Source organism: Osmerus mordax, chromosome 20 (assembly GCF_038355195.1).
Source record: "Osmerus mordax isolate fOsmMor3 chromosome 20, fOsmMor3.pri, whole genome shotgun sequence".
In the NCBI taxonomy this organism is placed as follows: domain Eukaryota; kingdom Metazoa; phylum Chordata; class Actinopteri; order Osmeriformes; family Osmeridae; genus Osmerus; species Osmerus mordax.
In genome coordinates, this window is record NC_090069.1 from 12,641,697 (window position 1) to 12,663,536 (window position 21,840).

Below are 21,840 nucleotides of genomic sequence, written 5' to 3' on the forward strand. Positions count from 1 at the left end.
TACGGTGGCCCTGAAGTGCAAATCACACCCACTAATATGAGTGCATCCCCCAAATGAAATCACTCCCCCCAAATACGAATCAACTTCCCCCAAATAAGATGACGTGCTCACCTCCCCCCAATACAAAGACACGCTCCCCCAAATGGGAAACAACATTACATTAACTCAAAAACACATTACATTAACTCAAAACGGAAAGGGTAGGTACAACACTTCGTCGCTGAATGGATGCAGTAACTAACAAGAAATTGATCGAAAGAAGTACAAAATGCAATAGCCTGATAGAGTTACGTGCAGGACATTTGTTTGGCTATCGAAGCATGTTGCAAATAGTAGGCTACTTATGCAAAAGTATATATTGCATGTTAAACGTAAAAATCGATAGCCAAACAATTATCCTGGTCCATCAAGACCAGCTAATGCTATGTTGATGTAATTTGATGTTTTAATGTAACTTCCTTTCCTGTTACATTTACATTTAGTCATTTAGCAGATGCTCTTATCCAGAGCGACTTATAGTAAGTACAGGGACATTCCCCCGAGGCAAGTAGGGTGAAGTGCCTTGCCCAAGGACACAACGTCAGTTGGCATGACCGGGAATCGAACTGGCAACCTTCGGATTACTAGCCCGATTCCCTCACTGCTCAGCCACCTGACTCAGTCAATCAGTCAATCTTGATATCAAAATTATTTTAATCTACAAACTAAACCATGTATTAATGTTGTATTGTTATATTTTGAAGTATAAGCAATACATGGACATTTTAAATAACTGAACTCAGAGTTACCAACCACTTCACACCTATACGCGAATCTCAGGATGACGCCCAGATGGGTAGTAACTGACCAATCAAAGAGTTCACCTCCAAAAGGATACCCCCCTTTCGCAAGGATTATAAAATCCCAACGCACAAGCAAACCTTGCTTTTTCGCAAGGATTCACCGGAAGTGTTCGCGACACATCTGACCTATCCTTCTCAATCAGCAACTCACTGGACCACCAGGAACTTTAACGAAAGATTCCTTTGCTCTGACCGTTTGACAACGACGAATAAACTTTGACTCTTATTCTTCAAACTGACAACAGTAACTGCAAGATTGCTACATTTCTTACTTGTGAACATTGGCATATTGTGATATAATTTGTTACATTTGATTTTGGTGTGCAAATGACTTAACCTAACTTTCGTTAGGATTAGTTAACATACTCTCGCCATTGTTCTCCAGAAGCCCATCTCTCTCTCTCTCTCCCTTCCCCCTTCCCACGCGCTCTCAACCTATCATCTTGTATTCCGCTCTCTTCATAGTTTAGGTTCTTCTGTATACTGTTCAACTCAACTCACTCTCAACTAACCTATAACTTCTCTGGTATTTGTTCATTATAATTACATTTTCTTAAATAAATCATTGTGTATAATACTCACGCTATCCCTCACGTTATCTGATCTGCTCTACTTTCATAGAATTAAGTACTTTCATTGCTCTACTTTCATATAATTAACTACTTAAGATTAGACTGATTATTACGATTATCAATAAGGATTCCTCAGGCCCTTTAACAAATCCTGGGGTGGTGTCCCGTCAACTAAATACTTTATCAGAGATTAAGTATTTCTAATCTTAAACGTGTATACCCCGCTACAGCTGCATATCCAGTCCTGTACGATACGTCTCTGTATTTGTACAGAGACATTGAAGGCCTGGCGCAGGGTTGCCGACGTTGTCGGTGCTCCTGGTGTTTTTTTTGTACTTTTAAATTCAGTCTTGTCACATCACGTAACTTCGTTCTGTGGTAACTAGCGTAGATATCCCGGCTGGGATATCTATCGTATCGCGGATTAGCAGAGACTTCGAGTAATATTATAAAACGTTTTTACACATGTCAACGTGTATATCTATTAAACAGTTCTGAGTTGTATTTTGATTGATATTGCGAGTGCGTAAACCCAAGTGTGCACACTTTGCCATGACGTCATACGAACTACAACAGTTACTTTAGAAAACTACAGCTCTGCATTAATCTGTCTGACACGCCCCCGAGAGTGGTGCACTGTGGGAAGGCAAGCGATTCGCGTCGCTGCAGTGGACACACCGTAAGTCAGAACGCAGCGTAGCTGCTGGGATCTGCGTGATTTCAGTTAGGTCGCAATTAGAATTGCGGTTTGGGTACTTCATCTGCAGAATCGTTCAAGTATCATCACAATTCAGCTAACCCAACCTTCACCTCTCCCTGACCTTCTACCAAAGCCTAGAGCAAAATATGTTATGGGACGTTAAATCATGTTTGTTGTACGATGCTGCTCGGTTGTCTGAGAGTACATGATGGGTGTGTGATGGAAAGATGTGATGGCTGGGGGATGGACATACACATCACGTCTCGGAGTTCTCTCCTCACACACACCTCAACACGCATCACGGCTATGCTATTTGCTGGAAAATTAAACCCTTGACACACTTGCACATTCCCACACTGTCCAACGCTCCAGACATGAGCTTCCCGCCCACCAGTTTGCACATAGCAGATGGCGTGTACTAATGCTCACTAATAACATGCAGCAAAGATTAAACAGTCTGCTAGTAATACACAGGGGAGGACAAGGCTTACACAGGCTACACACACAAGCACATAGACACACATGGACACAAACAGAGAAGCTGGTCGGTTCTTCATCAGGTCTTGGTTTTATGAGTCAAGGAAACAGTCTAATGAACTGTACTGTGCTAATAATATTGTTTTTTGTTTGGCAGTACAGCCATCCATTAAATGATTTTGCCACCATTGAGCATAGTGTGTGAACTGTCTGGCTGGGGAGACTGACATTCTTGTGTTGCTAAGTAGACCTCCAGGCCACCACTGCTAAATATGAATCATTTCACTACCACACAGGTTCAAATTAATACGAATAACAGCCTTTCAGACAACACTTGTGCTGTTGGTTTAAAAATAAATATATTTGAATAGATTATAACATTTCAAATAGAGATGTGCAAAGTTGATGGAACAAAATAATAAATATATATTTTTTAATTAAGGTGCCTGGGAGCCTGGTGGGTAATTAATTGATAGATTTTGGGGCTGCAGGCTACTGCCTGTTCCATTGTCTGTGTTTGGTCTGGACAGAGCACCTGGAAGCTGAGTCATTGTGACCTACTGGGAGATGGGCAAATGACCAGGACACCTGCTAGACTTTTTTTTCTTTTGTCATTTCCCTCTCTCTCGCTCTCACACACGCAGTCACGCAAGGACGAACACCACAACACCCCAGATCCTTCCTCCAGCCCTCTGTGCAGCACAGAACCGCAAACCCTCCCATGTCACCCCCACCCAACTCCCTTGTCACCCTGTGCTGCCTTGGTATATGTGGACCCCTACACGTATGCCCCTTTTTAGAGTCAGGACTAGTTGAACTGTCAAGCGACCGAACGTTAAAGGCAGCGTTCTCAGCCAAGACACTGGATGAGTTTTGGATGTCAGTGGAGAGGGAATACCCATGGCCGCGGGAACTATGGGTGCTGAGGGTGCTGCAGCAGCCCCTGACAGTACGAAAATTTAAAATAATATGACTTGAAAATCCTCCACCGCGGACACAGCCCCGCAGTAGCGGACTGGCCATCGGTACAACCGGGAGAAGAATAACGATGGAAAACCAGGCTAAGAAACGTAAGGGTGGGGCTGAAAAATTAAGACAAAAATACCTTCACTAGACAAGGTTTTACCAATTTAAAAACGGCTATGTTTATTTTATGCAAAGCTCAAAAACTCTTTTGCACTCAAAGGCCAAACATTTTGCCAATCGCATTAACTATCGAGCTCCCGAAAATGCATCACATCAAACACAGAACGTGCACCGGGAGCAGGTTCTGGTGAGTCACTGGCACCATTATTTTAAGGGTTGTGGGCTGAAAAGTTTGGTAACCCCTGCCTTAGACCAGTGATTCTCAAAAGGGGGTACGCGTACCCCTAGGGGTACGTTTCGGTACTGTAGAGGGTACGTGAGATTTATAAATAAAACAATACATACAAAATCATCCATGATTACTAAAATTATACCACAATATGTTTGACAAGACGACTAGCTAGCTAACCAGCCATGTCATTGTCCCCAAATCAATATCAAGATTTTCACGAAACAAAGTATCGGCTAGGCTACTATTAGGCCTAATAGTAGGCCTAGTAAAAAAAAATACTGTCAAATTAATAATTTGACAGTATTTTTAACAACAAGACTAGCTATCCTGCCATGTCATTGTCCCCAAATCAAGATTTTTATGAAAAAAATAATCGTGTCGTGTTGGCATGTCGTGTTGGCAGCAGCCTGTCTGAAGTAGATTGACTAGCGAGGTGAATAGCGAATGGGATGTGAGATGAGCGGTTACGTGACACTGACACAGTAAATTCAGAAAAGTATCATTTTCCAAATAGGTTAAAAGAAATATTGAAGTCACTCATTGTTGTAATTACATGTTCGCTTGTTAGTCTTTCAAAATTGTAAACAGAGGCTTTGAGGCCCTGTTGTTATGGTTATTTGTTTCAGACACTTACAGGCTTATACTATCAAAGAACTGATACTATGTAGCCAGCGCAATGATTTTGAACGGTGAACAGTTTCGCTGGAACTACTTAGTAGGTGTCCAACACCCCTGCAGCCAATCCGAATCGAGTATTCACCCAGACCATGGTATAAATATATATATTATTTATATAGTTTTATTTTTATCAAACATGTTCGGGGCCAGTTAAGGGGTACTTGAACTGCATGATCGTTTATTACAAGTTTCTTTTTTGCAAATGTTTTTCATTTACAATGTTTAATAAATCCTGATGGCACATCACTATATCGTAGTCATAGGCGTTATTTCTATCTCAAATGTTTGGGGCCGGTCAGGGAGTTCTTGGCTGAGAAAAAAATTGATATGGGGTGCATTATTGAAAAAATATTGAGATGCACTGCGTTAGACCATCAATGTGTGGTCCTGCCCAGAATCCTCTGCAACAGTGGGCCTCATTCACCAATATCTTCCTAAGTTATTTCTTATATTTGTTCTAAAGAAAGTTCCTAAGAGAAATCTACGTGTGATTCATGACGTGTTCTTAAACAGCAGAATTGTTCGCAGGTGTGTTCTTAGAATGATGAATCCCAATATTTCGTAAGTTGAAAGCTCGTGCCCCGTTGCTCCTATTTAGCATAGGTAAACACCCCGTTAATTCCCATAAAAGGGCATGATATGGCAGGGCCGTGTGCACACTGAGAGAAATGTCAAAACGACGTAGTAAAGACGGTGGAGGCCTCGACAAAAAACTTTAATAATTCTGAAGTGGAGGTACAGCTGCAAGAAGTTAGCGACAAACAACACATCATATTTAATAGCGTCAGCTGTGGATACAAAGCAGTAAATAAAACTGATGCATGGAATGCAATTACTCATGCAGTGAACGCTGTATCTGGAGAAGTGCGCTGAACCGATGAAGTGAAATGAAATGGTTTAACTTTAATCTGAATTCTGAAGCAACAAAACATATTTCAAAACATAGCCTAGAAGACAGTTGACTGTTACAAAATATCCATGAGGACTGCTCTTGGTAGCCTAAAGCGTCCCAACAGGTACTCGTCACTCTCTGCAAATAAATCGGTATAGTCATGGAAGATGCGTTCCCTCCTCAGGGGACGATCTGCAAAATTTTGCAGCAGCAATAAACACACCATTGTGTGATGTTGTCTTAGTGTGCGGAATAAGACTACTTTGGGCCTATAAATACCATGGATAAGTCACTTATTATTGGATGGCAAGGTTCCCTGTTAACATAATTTATGTGAATTGAAGGCAAAGCCAGGCTAGAAAATTTAAATAGGCCTAGCACAATTCATACAACATGGCAATTCAAAGTGCTTTACAAATGAGCAGAAGTGTAAGTGTAGTGTGTATTTATTAAAACAAACAAACATTTATTTATGTGGAAAATAATTTAAAAAAAATAGTTGCAAGATTATAAACAAACAAAACAAAATATTCAATTTTAAATTAGAACGGACGAAAACGGTATAACTACTTATTTGGCGCAAACATGTCAGCTCTCAATTGTGCGTAAGAGTGCTCTTGGGTGTGCGTACATTCTGTTCTTACTTAAGAACAAATCCCAAATAAGAAAACATTGGTGAATGCCAGAATCTTCGTGAAAAATGCGTAAGTGGGGTTTAAGAGCAAATTTGTTCTTAAGAACATTTGGTGAATGAGGCCCAATGTTCTCTCTGTTCTGTGCGTCACCCCTTAAATCAGCCTCCACCTATACAAATGTCCACCACACACACATCCACACCCTTCTATCAATCCGCCTGTAAGGGCTTTGTTTGCATGCATGCACCCATTCCCCCCCCCCAAAAAAAATACATTGTCAGCATTGCAGCGTCTGTCTGACTCATATGTACTTGCGAGCCTCCCCCCAGTCCACCCACAAACAATTTGATGGCCTACAGGTGAACACATTTCTAGCAGAACAAAACCCACATCAAAACATGACTGTAAAACACTGGATCAGTGGGTGAATGCAAGCACGTGTGTATGTACGCTTGTTAAGCTGTGGCTACCATGGCAACATATGCTCTGTATTGTTTGAAGTAGGAGGAGAAGCCACAGAAGCAAAACTGACTCCCAGGTGTCTCATACAGGTAACAAACTGAGATTGGGAGCACTCCCTTTTAGAGTGTGCTCCTAATCTCAGCTAGTTACGTGTATAAAAGACACCTGGGAGCCAGAAATCTTTCTGAGAGGGGGTCAAATACACATTAAAGGTCCCATGACATGAAAGGCGGTCTGGACCTTGATAAGTATCACTCCCTCCTCAAATCCTTCTCTTCTCACATAACTGGTGCTAAAACCCTCTACTTTCTGAACAAAATTAACTCCGCTTCAAACCCCCACAAACTTTTTTCTACCTTCTCCACCCTTCTTAACCCACCTCCCCCACCCCCTCCCTCCACCCTGACAGCAGACGACTTCTCCTCCTTCTTTGAGAGTCGACGACATTAGCAGTCGGTTCCCTAAACCCACCTTTCCTACCCTCTTACCCTCCATGACTGACCCAACTAAATGTCTAAACTCTTTTTCTCCCCTGTCTGAGGCAGAGATCTCTGACCTCATTCTCTCTCATCGCCCCACCTCCTGTCCCCTTGATCCTATCCCCTCCCCTCTCTTTCAAACCATCTCCCCCTCCATCATAACTTTTCTTCTCCATGTCCTAAACTCCTCTCTTACCTCTGGCACCTTCCCCTCTGCCTTCAAACAGGCTAGAGTTACCCCTCTACTCAAAAAACCCTCCCTTAACCCTGCCGTCCTCCAGAACTACAGACCGGTATCACTGTTACCCTTCCTTTCAAAAACAATTGAACGTGCTGTATCTAACCAACTGTCTAACTTTCTCTCTCAGAACAACCTGCTTGACCCCAACCAATCGGGCTTCAAGACTGGCCACTCCACAGAGACTGCCCTCCTTTCAGTCACCACTGCCCTCCAGTCTGCCAGAGCGGCTTCCAGGTCATCCGTCATCATTCTGCTGGACCTTTCTGCAGCGTTTGATACGGTTAACCACCAGATCCTGCTTGCCAGACTTTCTGAGATGGGCATCACTGGCACTGCCCTCCAGTGGATCTCATCCTACCTGTCGGGAAGATCCTACCAGGTTTCCTGGGGAGGCAAACTGTCAGGACCTCGCCAGCTCTCCACTGGTGTCCCACAGGGCTCCGTCCTTGGACCCCTCCTCTTCTCTCTGTACACCACCTCACTTGGACCAATCATCACCTCCCATGGCTTCTCCTACCACTGCTACGCTGACGACACGCAGCTGTACCTGTCGTTCCCCCCGACCGATCCGGGGATCTCAGCTAGGATTGAGGCCTGCCTCACAGACATCTCCACCTGGATGACCGAGCACCACCTCCAGCTGAACCTCGCCAAAACAGAACTTCTCATCATCCCGGCTAAACCCTCCATCTCCCACGATCTCTCAATCACCCTGGGATCTGCGACGGTGACCCCTTCATCCTCTGCCAGGAACCTTGGGGTTACCATGGAAGACAAGCTCTCCCTCACGGCCCACATTGCTGCGGTCTCCCGGTCGTGTAGATTCACCCTCTTCAACATCCGGAAGATCAGGAGATACCTGTCTGAGCACTCCACCCAGCTGCTAGTCCAAGCACTTGTCCTCTCCAAGTTGGACTTTTGCAACTCGCTGCTCGCTGGTCTCCCAGCATGTGCAACCCGCCCTCTTCAGAGGATTCAGAACGCAGCGGCCCGCCTGGTCTACAATCTACCCAGACGCTCCCATGTTACCCCGCTCCTCATCTCTCTCCACTGGCTACCTATCATGGCCCGTATCAGATTCAAGACCCTGGTATTGACCTTCCGAGCAGTGAACGGGACTGCACCCGTCTACATCAAGTCTCTCCTGCAGCCTTACACCCCCACCCGTCACCTACGGTCTTCTTCAGACAACCGCCTGGTGGTCCCACCGCTCAAGACCGCCCGGTCCCAACACAAGCTTTTCTCCTGTCTGGCCCCCCAGTGATGGAATCAACTCCCCACCTCCATCAGAGACACTGACTGTCTCTCCACCTTCAAGAAAAGGCTCAAGACGCACTTGTTCCGGGAGTACAACGGTACTTAGGAATGGTTCGCTTGACCCGATGTTAGTTTCCTCAAGGATCACAATGACTCTTGCTTAGAGACTTGTTGCTCTTGTGGTTAGTGGTAACTGATTTAAATTTTTGTTCTCACTGTGATATATTGTTTTTATTACTGTTGCTTGCTTTTTTCCACAGGTACACTTGCACTTATAGCGGTTCATGTTGTTTAATTGTAACTTGTTTTGCACGGCCGGGAATCAAACCAACAACCGATTAATAGCCCGAATCCCTAACCACTCAGCCATCTGACCCCCTGATATATAGATGAGCTGCGCGCTGATTGGTTGGTTTACAACGAGTGAAGCTGAGGAGCAAAGACGCAACACAGCCACTGAAACATCGAAGGTGGAGATTTGAAACAAAAACTTACAAATAAATCTATTGTGTCTACACAACACTGTTTTCAACAGATTGACTAGATAATAGGGCTGAACGATTTCGGAAGATAAACTAATAGCGATTATTTTGACAAATATTGCAATTGCGATTTAATATGTGATTATTATATGATTTATTATTAAGAAATATTAGTGCTGTCAGTTAAACGCGTTATTAACGGCGTTAACGCAAACCCATTTTAACGGCGTCAATTATTTTATCGCGAGATTAACGTTCTTTTTGAGAGTCAAATGAATGGTCGTTACCCAGCTTCCACAGAGCTTGATAACTACCCATTCATTTGAAACAGGTGTGCTGGAGCAGGGAAACATCTAAAACATGCAGGACAGCGGCCCCTGAGGACCAGGATTGCCCACCCCTGTTGTAGAGGGTGAATCTACACGACCGGGAGACCGCAGCAATGTGGGCTGTGAGGGAGAGCTCGTCATCCATGGTCAGGAGGTTCCTGGCAGAGGATGAAGGGGTCACCGTCGCAGATCCCAGGGTGATTGAGAGATCGTGGGAGATGGAGGGTTTGGCCCGAATGATGAGGAGTTCTGTTTTTGCGAGGTTCAGCTGGAGGTGGTGCTCGGTCATCCAGGCGGAGATGTCTGCGAGGCAGGCCTCGATCCTAGCTGAGATCCCCGGATCAGTCGGGGGGAACGACAGGTACAGCTGCGTTTCGTTAAGATCCTATTATTGTTGTTCACTGTGCCTGGTAGTTGAGGTGGGGTTACTTTGTGTTTGTGCGGCTTGTAAATACCGTATTTTTCTTATAGAAAATAAGCCGCATTTTCTATAAGCCCACCCCACCAAAATGGGAGCTTTGTGTTTGTAAATCGGAGTATAGGCCGCACTGGAATATAGGCCGCATTTTAAACGGGAACAACGATACCGTAGCGCCGGCTAGCGTTGAGCAGAACAATGCTCACGACTGTTTATTTAACCAGATATACTTTCCCATTGGACAGCTTGGATATCCAACATCCATCTAACTCGACAGAAAAACTTGATGATAGGGGGGCGGGGGCTTACCTGATGATGCGCTGGGCGGCGTACTGGTGGAGGCAGCGAAACTGGGCGGACATGTTGGCGAGCGCCGCCAAACAGTTGGTGTGCAGATATTTATCCTGGAAAGCACAAACGGACACGATTTCTGTGCGTGTGTGCATATGCCCCAGAGTGTGTGTATATCTGTCCATGTGCCTATGCATGTGTGTGGGTGTTTGTGTCTGTGCCTCACCCTGGTCCTGGTCATGTTGAACTGGATGGTGCGGATTACCACAAGGATGAGCAGGCTTCCCAAAGAGATCTCTGTAAGCGTGCGTTCCGTGTACCATGTGATGTTCTTGAGCACCTGTGGGAGAGAGGGTCATGGAAAATCAATGAAGAGGAATCATTATGGCTGATTCTTGGATACAGAAAAGCTTGGCCTCTCCGAGAAAGTTGGGTTCTGGGCCTGGTTCTAGCTCTGCTTAGCACAATCACAGGACCCTCAGGTTATTCATTTACATTTATGCATTTAGCAGACGCTTTTTTCCAAAGCGACTTCCACGAGAGAGCTTTACAAAAGTGCATAGGTCACTGATCATAACAACGAGATAGCCCCGACATTTCGAGCAACCAAAACATGAAACATACATTGTGAAAAACCAAATAAGTTCCAAAGGGAAGAAACATAAGAGCGTGCAGTTAAACAAGTCACAATTAAACAACATGAAACTCAAAAAGGTCAAGAGTGTACCTGTAGAAAAACAATCAACAGTAAAATATTTCACAGCAAGTGCAAGAATTTAAATCCGTTACAACTAACCAACAAGAGCAACAAGTCTCTCAATAAGAGTCATTGTGATCCTGGAGGAAACTAACATGGAGGAAACTAAACTAATATTCAAACGTCATTCTTATTGGTGCTGTCGAACTGGCAGGCTGGACAATATAAAGCTAAAAGAGCACAGAGTGGTAATGACCAGCGCACAAACTGGCTTACCATCAACATAAATGGTAAATGGACTGCATTTATATAGCGCATTTTCTACCTTAGCAGCACTCAAAGCGCTTCACAATGTTTGCCTCTCATTCACCCATTTTTTACTCACACATACCGACGACAGCGGAGCTGCCATGCAAGGCACCGGCCTGCCCATTGGAAGCAAATTGGGGTTCAGAGTCTTGCTCAAGGATACTTCGGCACATGGCCTTGGAGGAGTCGGGGATCGAACCGCCAACCTTGCAATTAACAAACGACCCTCTCTACCTCCTGAGCCACAGCCGCCCCAATTAAGAAACAGCAGCAGTTCATTTATCTCACTCTATATTAAATAATGTGACAGTGACACGGTTCTCTAAGAACATATTGACATCCAGCAATGATGTACAGACAAAACACGAACCTAGCATACGAAACAACTTTCCGGCCTTATGCCACACTAACCTATGGCCACACACACAAACACACTTCCCATACCACCATCATTCATTTTGTCAACTCCACATTGAAAAAGATTATCAGTTATCTTAGCTCCATCTCCAGTCCGCTGACTGCCTGTAACCTGACTGTAGCAGCTCCAGAGTCCACTACAGCAGAAAAATTAATATGCAACACAGTAGCTGGGCACTGGACAGGCTCAAAACATCAGGGAGAGAAAGAGACGGATGCAGAGAGGGACAGAGAGAAGGTAGAGAAAGGGTAATGGAAATACAGCAAAGAGTCAAGCCTGTGAGGGTAAGTGCTTCAGAGTTAATAAATAAATCTTAAAGCTAGGATGTGTAATCTTTCCCAGAAACAGTATTAGGTCTGAATGTAATGATAGGATGCCTTCCTATCTGTCAATCTATATTTGCACACCAGTGCGCTACTTGTTTGTGCATACAATCACACGTCATCAGCGCGGGTTCCATGTTGCTGTTCACTGCAAGCACGAGAATGGAAGGCGAACCGCAAATACCTTTTGTTCCTCCTGAACCACCAGTAAAAGATAACAAGAAAATAAATCAAGAAGCGATCGCTTCCAGCAACATGTCTCTCCTCATGGCACTTAGATTCTGCTGTGTGTGTGTGTGTGTGTGTTCATGTGTGTTAGAGGAGGCATGGCTTTGGAGACACCTCTGAAGTGAGGGCGGGCTCTATGCTTTTAGAGCTAGCCTGCTAACTGCTAGCCTTTCTGGATTACACATCCTAGCTTTAGAATCAGAATTTGTTTTTATTGCCATGTAAGTTTACATAAACACAAAAAAAATTGTGGCAGGAAGGTGCATACGATAAACATATACGGATCTTAATTTTAAAAAGTAGAGTGTATAAATACAAAAAATTATGTAACTCAAAGGCTCAGCAAATTAATTAATTGACAGGCAGAGAGAACTATGAACGAAGGACAATAGCCCCCAATAGCCCCCCATCTCACCACCTTCTGGTTCTCAATCAGTACTCCTGCTTGATACAAACTATGTACTGCTCCCCTATGCTGCTACACTAAAGATATGGAAAGGCCAGACTGGTAGTTGAGGATGGAAATAGAAATCCTGGACCAGTAGATCTCAGAGATACAATATCATAAATACAGAGGGTGACATAATAAATAAATAAATAAATAGCAAATCCCAGAATTCAGAAGTTGCTGGTATGTTGTGAAGACAGAAGTGGTGATCTGGAAACAAGGCCCAACTAATAGATCCCAGAGAGTGGCAGAAACTCACCACTTCGTGAATGGAGCGGTTGAAGGTGTCATCCTCAGTGAGGATGAGGAGGATGATGAGGGCCATGTAGACGTGGTGGGAGTTCCTCTCTTCCACATGGTACAAGATCTCTAGGATGGGCATCACCTAGGCACAGACATGGGATGAGGTCATGTGTATGTGTGTGTGGAAGAAGGACATATTAAGTCTCTGACTGCCCAAGTGAAAGAGAGGGGAATCATGAGCAAATGCTTGTGATTCAACAGTGCCTACATCAGTGGTTGCATAATTCACAATCTGCACAATGACACCTTACCACATTGCAATTGCACTATATTATATTTAGTGGTGGGCCGTTATTGGCGTTAACGCGCTGCGACTCTTATCGGCGATAAAAAAAAATATCGCCGTTAATCTATTCTCAAAGTTGGGTTGGGAGCTGGGTCTATACTTCGCAAGCTATAATTACTTTCACCTTGATATTTTAGCGCGGACGTATACCTAGCCGAATTGCACTGTAGGGGGCGAGAACGAGTCTTCGAACCTGTGTGTATGCCTTGTGTATGAAATTATCACATCAAATGTGACGTGCTAACATTGATGCAGCTATGAAGCCGCCTGGTTTGCTTCAGGGAAAATGTAAGTAAGAAGCTTCCCAATGGAAACCTCGACAAGACTAAGGTTGTTTGCACCTTGTGCTATACGGAATTAGTTTACTGTAGGAGTTCTTCCAGTCTCAAATACCACCTAAACGCAAAGCCTCCCTTAGCTAATGCGGAAGATGGAGGGCCAAGCACTGATGTAGCGCAGGGGAAGAGTCGTCGTCAAACTACGATGTTTACTACGAGTGCAACCGAGGCAAGCCCGTCAGCACAGCTCTATCAGCCAAGCTAACTATTCTAATAAACACAAGTACATCTTATTGAACATAATTTATTTTCATCACCAATTATCATAGTAGAACAGCTTTCTCAAGCAGTTTGTGATGCATTTTGGAAACAAGAGATGAGCTCCTAGTCTAATGCTCCACCTGGCTTGAGAAACCCGTTCTCAAAGACTTACTTTTAGTCATTATTTGTGTAGCACACATATTCTAAATGCCTTCGGCGGAATTCAAATGAGCCATTTTAATCTAGATTAATGCCAAGATTACAGTGAGATTAATCTAGATTAAAAAAATTAATCTATGCCCACCACTAATTATATTGCACTTGACTTGTCATAAGACTGTGTCTGTATCTCACACACCAGGTTCTCCATGTCCGTGCGGGAGAGCATGTAGGTCCTCATGTTGGTGTTCTGGTGCAGCAGTGTGTAGAGGAGCAAGGTGGCCTGGTCGGAGCGCTGCTGCTCACACAGGGCTGTATACAGGCTGTTGAAGTTGATTTGAAAGCTGTGGGGTAGCTCCGAGGCCGGGGATGATGTGTCTGAGGATGCACAAACAAACTTTATCCTATAGTATTGTTACTACATGTATTATTCTATTCACAATGCAGTCTGTGGCTTGATATTATATGATGGCTGCCGTTGATATTAGTGTTATCGCACCTTGGGTGTTCCTGAAGCAGGTGACAGCCTGTCTGTAGGGGTTGGGCCAGTCCGGTCCGTCCGTCAGATTGGCTAGCACCAGGAGCAGCAGCAGGCTTTGATTGGACAAGGGCAGGGGGTTCTGTTCTTGGTCTAGGCCGGCTTTGCCACCGGTGGCCCCGCCCAGGGTAAAGACGTTCCACAAGCCAGCTGGAACACATATAACAGAGTGACGATTCTGGAGGAGGAGGAGGGAGGAGCAGGATAAGGATAGCCCCCCTGGACACAAGAAATCAGAGAGATGGAAAAAGGGAGGGGAGAGGAGAAGATGGATGTGGGAGGCTAGACACTGGAAACTAGAGGGAATTGAATGAGGAAAAAGGAGAATGATAGAGGATGCTGGACACAGGACAACGTGGAAGGAGGAGAGATGGACAGTGATTAAAGAAAGAAAAAGGAAGAGACGAAAGGAGACTGGACACAGGAAACCAGTGAGAAAGATAATAAGGAGTTGAGGAGACTGGTGAGGGTGTGAAGGAGACAGCTGGTTAACCTGGTAGCTGCAGCAGCTTCAACCAAAAGTCAAAAGCAGTATGTCTTAACACAAAACCTTGTACACACAGGATCTGTCTCCCTCTACAGGCTAGTGAGGTCACAGCAGACAACCAAGTAAACCACAACTCTCACAAATATGGTGGATCTGATCACAAAACTCAGTTTGGATCGAACCATGGTTTTGAGTCACAAATCTGATCACTTTTCGTATCAGCAAAAAAGAAGGATTACATTATTTTGAATATAACTATTAATCATGTGATTTCAATGATGGAGGCTCTTCAAGTTCTCCCACACAGCCATGACTGTCATTTTTGTGTGTTTTCTTTTTGCAACCCGAGCATCCCAAATTGATTCGTTGGGATTGAACTTTCCCCGTTCACAACACACATCGCTCTGTCGGTCCACAAAAATGTTATGCGAGTCTGGCCTACTGGACATGGTTGCAGCTAATTAGCGCTTGTTAATAATCAAATAAACCGTTAGCACTTTAGAGTAAAAAACAACAGGCATCTGTCTAGTCTGTATATTGCAAGTAGTATAAGTAAATATAATTTAGTATAAGTAAGTGGTATTTTGCAGTCAAAAAGATGTTTGTCCAAGATTCTAACAGGTGCTGCGGCTTCTCACTAATCATATAGGCATCTCCCGTCTGACAACATACAGGAGAGCATACATTTACAAATACTGACCTCTACAATCTGTTTTGTGTTTTAAATGTCATACTTACTTCATTTTCAGCTTTATCTGAACTTAACTGATATGGCTCCCACAGTACTCAAACAGTTAAGGAGTAGAAGGGAAGGCTGGAGATAAGTCTACCATCAAAGTCTGCAAACAAATTAACAGTCTTAATTCAAAAAGAGAGAGACATTTAAATCAGGTGTACTGGAGCAGGGAAACATCTAAAACATGCAGGACAGCGGCTCTCGAGCACCAAGGTTGTCTACCCCTGCACTAGGTGGTACAGCCTGAGACATGCACAATATTTTTTTTTTTTAGCTTTTTCCTCCATTGTACCAAACTCGTACCGAACCGTTATGTCTGAACCAAGGTATGAACCGAACCGTGACTTCTGTGTACCGTTCCACCCCTAGCTGTACTCCATAGCTCATTAAAGCTCTCCTCTTTGCAATAATCTTCCAATGTGTCTGAGGGTTTCAGTAAGGTCAACTGCTTTGGTAAGGTCCACGTTAGTTGACTTTGCGTCTACAGCTCTGTGGAGTGGCCTAATCTGAAATGTCATCCAGCACTCTTATTACTGCAGTCTGCTTTCTACATGCAGCATAGCGACAGGCCCATCTAGTGTCACTTAGCCTTGGTAGTACTCATGGTGCCCCACAGATTTTTTTTTTTACACTGTCCACAATGACAAGATTCAAACAGTGTGCCCTGCAGTGAACTTAAAACACATATTTGGCAACTTCCTTAAAGGTCACATGACATGCTGTTTTTGGATGCTTTTATATAGGCCTTAGTGGTCCCCTAATACTGGATCTGAAGTCTCTCTCCCGAAATTCAGCCTTGGTGCTGAATTACAGCCACTACGAGTAGTCCCACAATGAGCTTTCCTAAAGGCTACATAACACCATAATGTTCTGGTCAACGTTCTATGACATTAGAGGAAACGTTGGAAATCGTCCATGGTCGCTGGTATAGCGCTGGTATAACGCCAGAAGAGCGTTGTGTGGACGCTGGTGACGCTGGTAATCGTCGGTGATCGTCGGAGAACCCTGGTCCAAAAAAAAAGTTTTGAACATGCACAAAAGTTCTCATGGAGACCAGCGTTCTTCAACGTTTAATTTTAAATGCTGGATAACGCAGAAGAACGTTTGACTAACGTTGCACGCGTTTGGCTATCGTTAGTCAGTCGTTACCCTCGCGTTACTTGGTTGTTATTCATCGTTTGCTTTCGTCACACGTCGTCGCGACCCAGTGACACGTCGTCACACGCTAATAGTTTTCAGGGATGTCTTACTTGGTCGCTGTTACACGCTCCTCATGCGTCATTCCCACGCTAGTCATGCGTTATAGTCACACGTTAGTCACACGCCAGATGTGTGCACCTCACCCTAGAACGCGCGAAATGGAAGGATTAGAACTTTCAGAGAACATTAACCAGAACGTTATGGTGTGAAGGAGCCTTCAGAACGAGCTGTTTTGGTGTCTGTTGCTTCAATGGTAATGAGGAGGAGAGGCGGCACCATGCGCTAATGTTTACAGTGGATGTATTGCAATGGCTCATAGCCCCGTTGCTGTAAGATGTCTCGAATTTGCCCATTCTCATCTGATCACCCTGGTTTGCAGAAGTGCACACTCATTTCAATGAGGGGAAAGGCGGATATCGCGAGAGCCATAACACCAACAGCAGAACGGTTATCCAAATAACAAAGAAGTGTACAACAGTCGCGTTACAGTGTGTGTATTCACACCGTTAGCCGGACCGAGGAGAGTTGGTACTGATCCAGAATTTAATTTTAGACGGTCTGCAAGGCCAGCTTTGTATTGGCCCAAGTTAAGTCATGGCTGAAATCTTTGGCGCAGACATGCAAAACTTGGCAAGTTGTGTCGGCGCATTTCCAGAGAAAATAAAATTAAGACACTGGTTCTTCAGAGGCTCGGATGAAGGAACTGTAAAAATTGTTTTGTTTTCATTTGTACATACAAACACTGAGCGACTGTTATGCTTCGTTCGTTTACAAGCCATGACGACTCTCAAGGAAAAAACGATATCGCACTCGCATGGTCGTAGCTCAGATTCTCATGGGCGGGCCAGAGAAAGGGGAGGTAACCTTCCTCCTTGTGACGTCACAAGGAGAGGATTTTCAAAACCAAGTGTTTGAGCTTTCATTTTCTCAAAGGCGGAGAGGAATACCCAGGGCTTGGTTTACACCTATTAAACTTTCTAGCCACTGGGGAACCAAAGGCAGACTAGGGGAACTCATATTAATGTTAAATAACCTCCTAAAGTGAAGTTTTCATGTCATGGGACCTTTAACCCTTGTTTGGACCCCAGACCACCTGCCACTCATGACTGCAGCCCCATCATAGCCTTGGCCAACCAGATTCTCTTTGTATTCCAGTCCATACTTTTCCAGACATGAAATAATTTGTCGAACTGGCTGCATGTAAGTGCTCTGCTTTCTGGTACTCAAGGAAGCTCTCCTGAACCACACCATTATAATAATATATAATTTTGAAAGCCTTTTGGGACACGTGAGTGAGACAGTCGATAACAGCAAGCGAAGCACGGACAATTTAATGCTCTGATAAAAGTTTAAGGTTGTTATAGCGGATGTTAGCGATCTAAGGAAACCTCTATTCCCTTGTGTACAGCATGCAGCCAACAATGTTGTTTTGTCGCTCTGGATTTGAGTAATTTTTAGTAATTTTTTAGCAGACGCTCTTATCCAGAGCGACTTACAGTAAGTACAGGGACATTCTCCGCGAGGCAAGTAGGGTGAAGTGCCTTGCCCAAGGACACAACGTCATTTGGCACAGCCGGGAATCGAACCAGCAACCTTCGGATTACTAGCCCAATTCCCTAACCGCTCAGCCTCCTGACTCTGATAAGAGAGTCTGCTGCTAAATGACTAAATGCTAAATGACTAAATGTGTCTGTATTTTACTTTGGTGAACGTTATTTACATGCTGCGCATGTCGTTGTATGTTCATTTTAAGCTAATGTGGTCTTTATTTTCTCGTTAAACTGTGGGTTTAGTTTTCATGGTGGATTTGGAGAAGAAGCTTCAAATAAACCTGTAGCAAGAAAGCCACTTGTGTCTGCCAGTTCTTCGAGGGAATTATAGTACACTTTTCGAGGGCGGCGTGTCATCGAAGAAATACAGTACTTGTTTTTGATTTTCATCTCCCATCATTCCCAAGACAGTTGTATTTTTCTTGGCCATTCTTTTGAACTCACTCCATGCAATCATAGCATTCATATGTGTCTGATCTGGCATGTACACTGAACCCACTTTCTTTATAAGTGGCCTTCTTCCAGTTAGAATAGCCATTTTCTGTTGTGAATACACTGATATTTAAATGTGCAAAATGTCTGCATGCAAAGCAGTATGCTGCATCTTTAGACAGGGAATATTCAAGCCATGGTCGAGAACTGTACCACTCCCTGTGGAATCTTCTTTTTGCTGCTCCATGTTGTGTCTTTGGGAATGTCTTTAAATCAGGCTGCATTACCTTTGCATTTTGATATATCTTTAAAAAAGAAAGAGAAGAGTGGCAAATATAATTCTCTAATGCAATTTTACAGTACATGGACATAGCCAATGCATATAAGTGACATTACATATTATCCTACTGTACGGCAATTAATATGGAAGAAGAATAAAAACATACCATGTGGTCCAGGGGGAATGACAGGTCTATCCTCTTTCTCCCTGTCATCCTCATCTGCCTCCTCCTGATTACTCCCTGCCTCTGTCCCTCTCTCTGAATCTGGAGCCTCTTCTTCACCCCTCACTGATTTTTCTTTTTCCTCGTCTCCTTCTGTGGTCTTCTCCTGCTCTGACCCTCCTGGTCTCTCCAGTTTACTGCCTTCTCCTTCATTTCCCTCATTCTCTTCCTCCTGTGTACTTCTCTGAATTTTCTTAGCAAAAAAGCTGGCAATATCCCCACCTTCAGCCTTCCTTTTCATGTTTAGGCTCCAGCTAATTTCTTCAGCTACTCTGGCCTGCAAGAGTCGATATGTGAAAAGCGCTGGTTATTCTTGTATTACATTACACTGTAGGGCCTTGTAGCAGCTAATAAGTAACCTATAACAAATATAAAATCTGAAAAGATTTATCACATGCACACAACAGTTATGTTTAGACTACTTAATCCTATTGTATTTGTTATTTCCCCAGTTGTAACCTGGTTTAATTTGTGCAGCCTTATTGCTGTGATATGTGAATGTAAGTGGATGTTATAGGATTGCTTAGCTAATCATAAAAATGATCGCTCTCACTGAATTGTGTGTTGTGACGTAACATCGGCGAAACTGCGACCATCAGTAAACCTTATGGATACAAACAAGATTTTATATTTTATATTAAGCTGTTCCTGTTTTTACTAAAATCCAAACTAATCAAAGGGCAGAAAGCTCTTGCAAATCACAAGGGAGCGATTTTACTTTTGGCTAACGTAATAGACTTGCTGTTTTTGCTGAATTGTCTTTAGCATACAGTTAGGTCCATAAGTATTTGGACATTGACACAATTTTCATCATTTTGGCTCTGTATACCACCAAAATGGATTTGAAATGAAACAATCAAGATGTGCTTTAAGTGCAGACTTTCAGCTTTAATTTCAGGGTATTTACATCCAAATCAGGTGAACGGTGTAGGAATTACAACACATTTTATATGTGGCCTCCCCCCTTTTTAAGGGACCAAAAATAATTGGACAAACTAACATAATCATAAATCTAATTGTCACTTTTAATACTTGGTTGCAAATCCTTTGCAGTCAATGACAGCCTGAAGTCTGGAACCCATAGACATCACCAGACGCTGGGTTTCGTCCCTGGTGATGCTCTGCAAGGCCTCTACTGCAACTGTCTTCTGTTCCTGCTTGTTCTTGGGGCATTTTCCCTTCAGTTTTGTCTTTAGCAAGTGAAATGCATGCTCAATTGGATTTAGGTCAGGTGATTGACTTGGCCATTGCAGAACATTCCAGTTCTTTGCCTTAAAAAAGTATTTGGTTGCTTTCGCAGTATGCTTCGGGTCATTGTCCATCTGCACTGTTAAGCGCCGTCCTATGAGTTCTTTTGGCTTTTGGGAGACGCTTTTGGCTGAATCTGAGCAGATAATATTGCCCGAAACACTTCAGAATTCATCCTACTGCTTTTGTCAGCAGTCACATCATCGATAAATACAAGGGAACCAGTTCCATTGGCAGCCATACATGCCCACGCCATAACACTACCTCCACCATGCTTCACTGATGAGGTGGTATGCTTTGGATCATGAGCAGTTCCTTCCCTTCTCCATACTCTTCTCTTCCCATCATTCTGGTACAAGTTGATCTTGGTCTCATCTGTTCCAGAACTGTACAGGCTCTTTTAGATGTTTTTTGGCAAACTCTAATCTGGTCTTCCTGTTTTTGAGACTCACCAATGGTTTACATCTTGTGGTGAACCCTCTGTATTTACTCTGGTGAAGTCTTCTTACTTCTTACAATTACTTTTGGTCCCTTAAAAAGGGGGGGGCCACATATCAAATGTATTGTAATTCCTACACCATTCACCTGATTTGGATGTAAATACCCTGAAATTAAAGCTGAAAGTCTGCACTTAAAGCACATCTTGATTGTTTCATTTCAAATCCATTGTGGTGGTATACAGAGCCAAAATGATGAAAATTGTGTCAATGTCCAAATACTTATGGACCTAACTGTGCATTAAACTTCACCTGGGTAAACTGACTTCACCTTCAGAGGCTCGGGGGAAGCTCAGTCGCTCCAGTCTTTGCCGGGATGCAGTGCCACCGAACCGCAGCAGACTCGCTGTGTGCGAGCCAGACTGTGTGAACGCCGCTTTGCACGTTTGATGCAGGGACGTAGCTAAGTATTTGAGGGGCAGGAGGCTAATAATACATTTAAAATAAAATAAAAATCTCTTTCGGTAAATGTATTGTTCAGTTCAATGTTTTGAGAAGCTTGTGGACATTTGTTTTTACAAGTACAGTTTTTGTATCACCAAAGTTAGAGAGGCAGCTGGGGGGGAAAGGCTCTAGAGTGGGGGGGTGGCTGCCCCCCCTTGCCCCCCTGTCGATCTTCCCATGCATGATGCACATATTATTGCTGTCTAATCCATCCAATCCCTCAGTGCTTGACATTACATTTTTGCATGATCACAAAGATTAAAATAAAAATGCAGTAGCTAGATAATGCCATTTTAGGCATTGCCACCCTTTCGTTTAATGTAAAACAGACAATGAAAATAGTGATGCTAATAGCTAATGAATGTGGCTAGTTGGTAAGCCAGTTACTCAAAGCTTCCAACTTTGCCCACACAGCGTATGAC

At 43.7% G+C, this 21,840-nt stretch overlaps 1 protein-coding gene across 1 annotated transcript in view; it reads right to left on the minus strand.

The window, feature by feature from the left end:
* Positions 1 to 21,840, minus strand: part of dym (dymeclin) — a 92,215-nt gene that overhangs the window by 22,750 nt on the left and 47,625 nt on the right. The window contains exons 9-13 of the mRNA XM_067258121.1: positions 14,283 to 14,471; positions 13,983 to 14,161; positions 12,756 to 12,881; positions 10,300 to 10,413; positions 10,092 to 10,186 (exon numbers count right to left, since the gene is read on the minus strand). Coding sequence (XP_067114222.1) covers positions 10,092 to 10,186; positions 10,300 to 10,413; positions 12,756 to 12,881; positions 13,983 to 14,161; positions 14,283 to 14,471 — 703 coding nt within the window. The remainder of the gene's footprint in view (positions 1 to 10,091; positions 10,187 to 10,299; positions 10,414 to 12,755; positions 12,882 to 13,982; positions 14,162 to 14,282; positions 14,472 to 21,840) is intronic.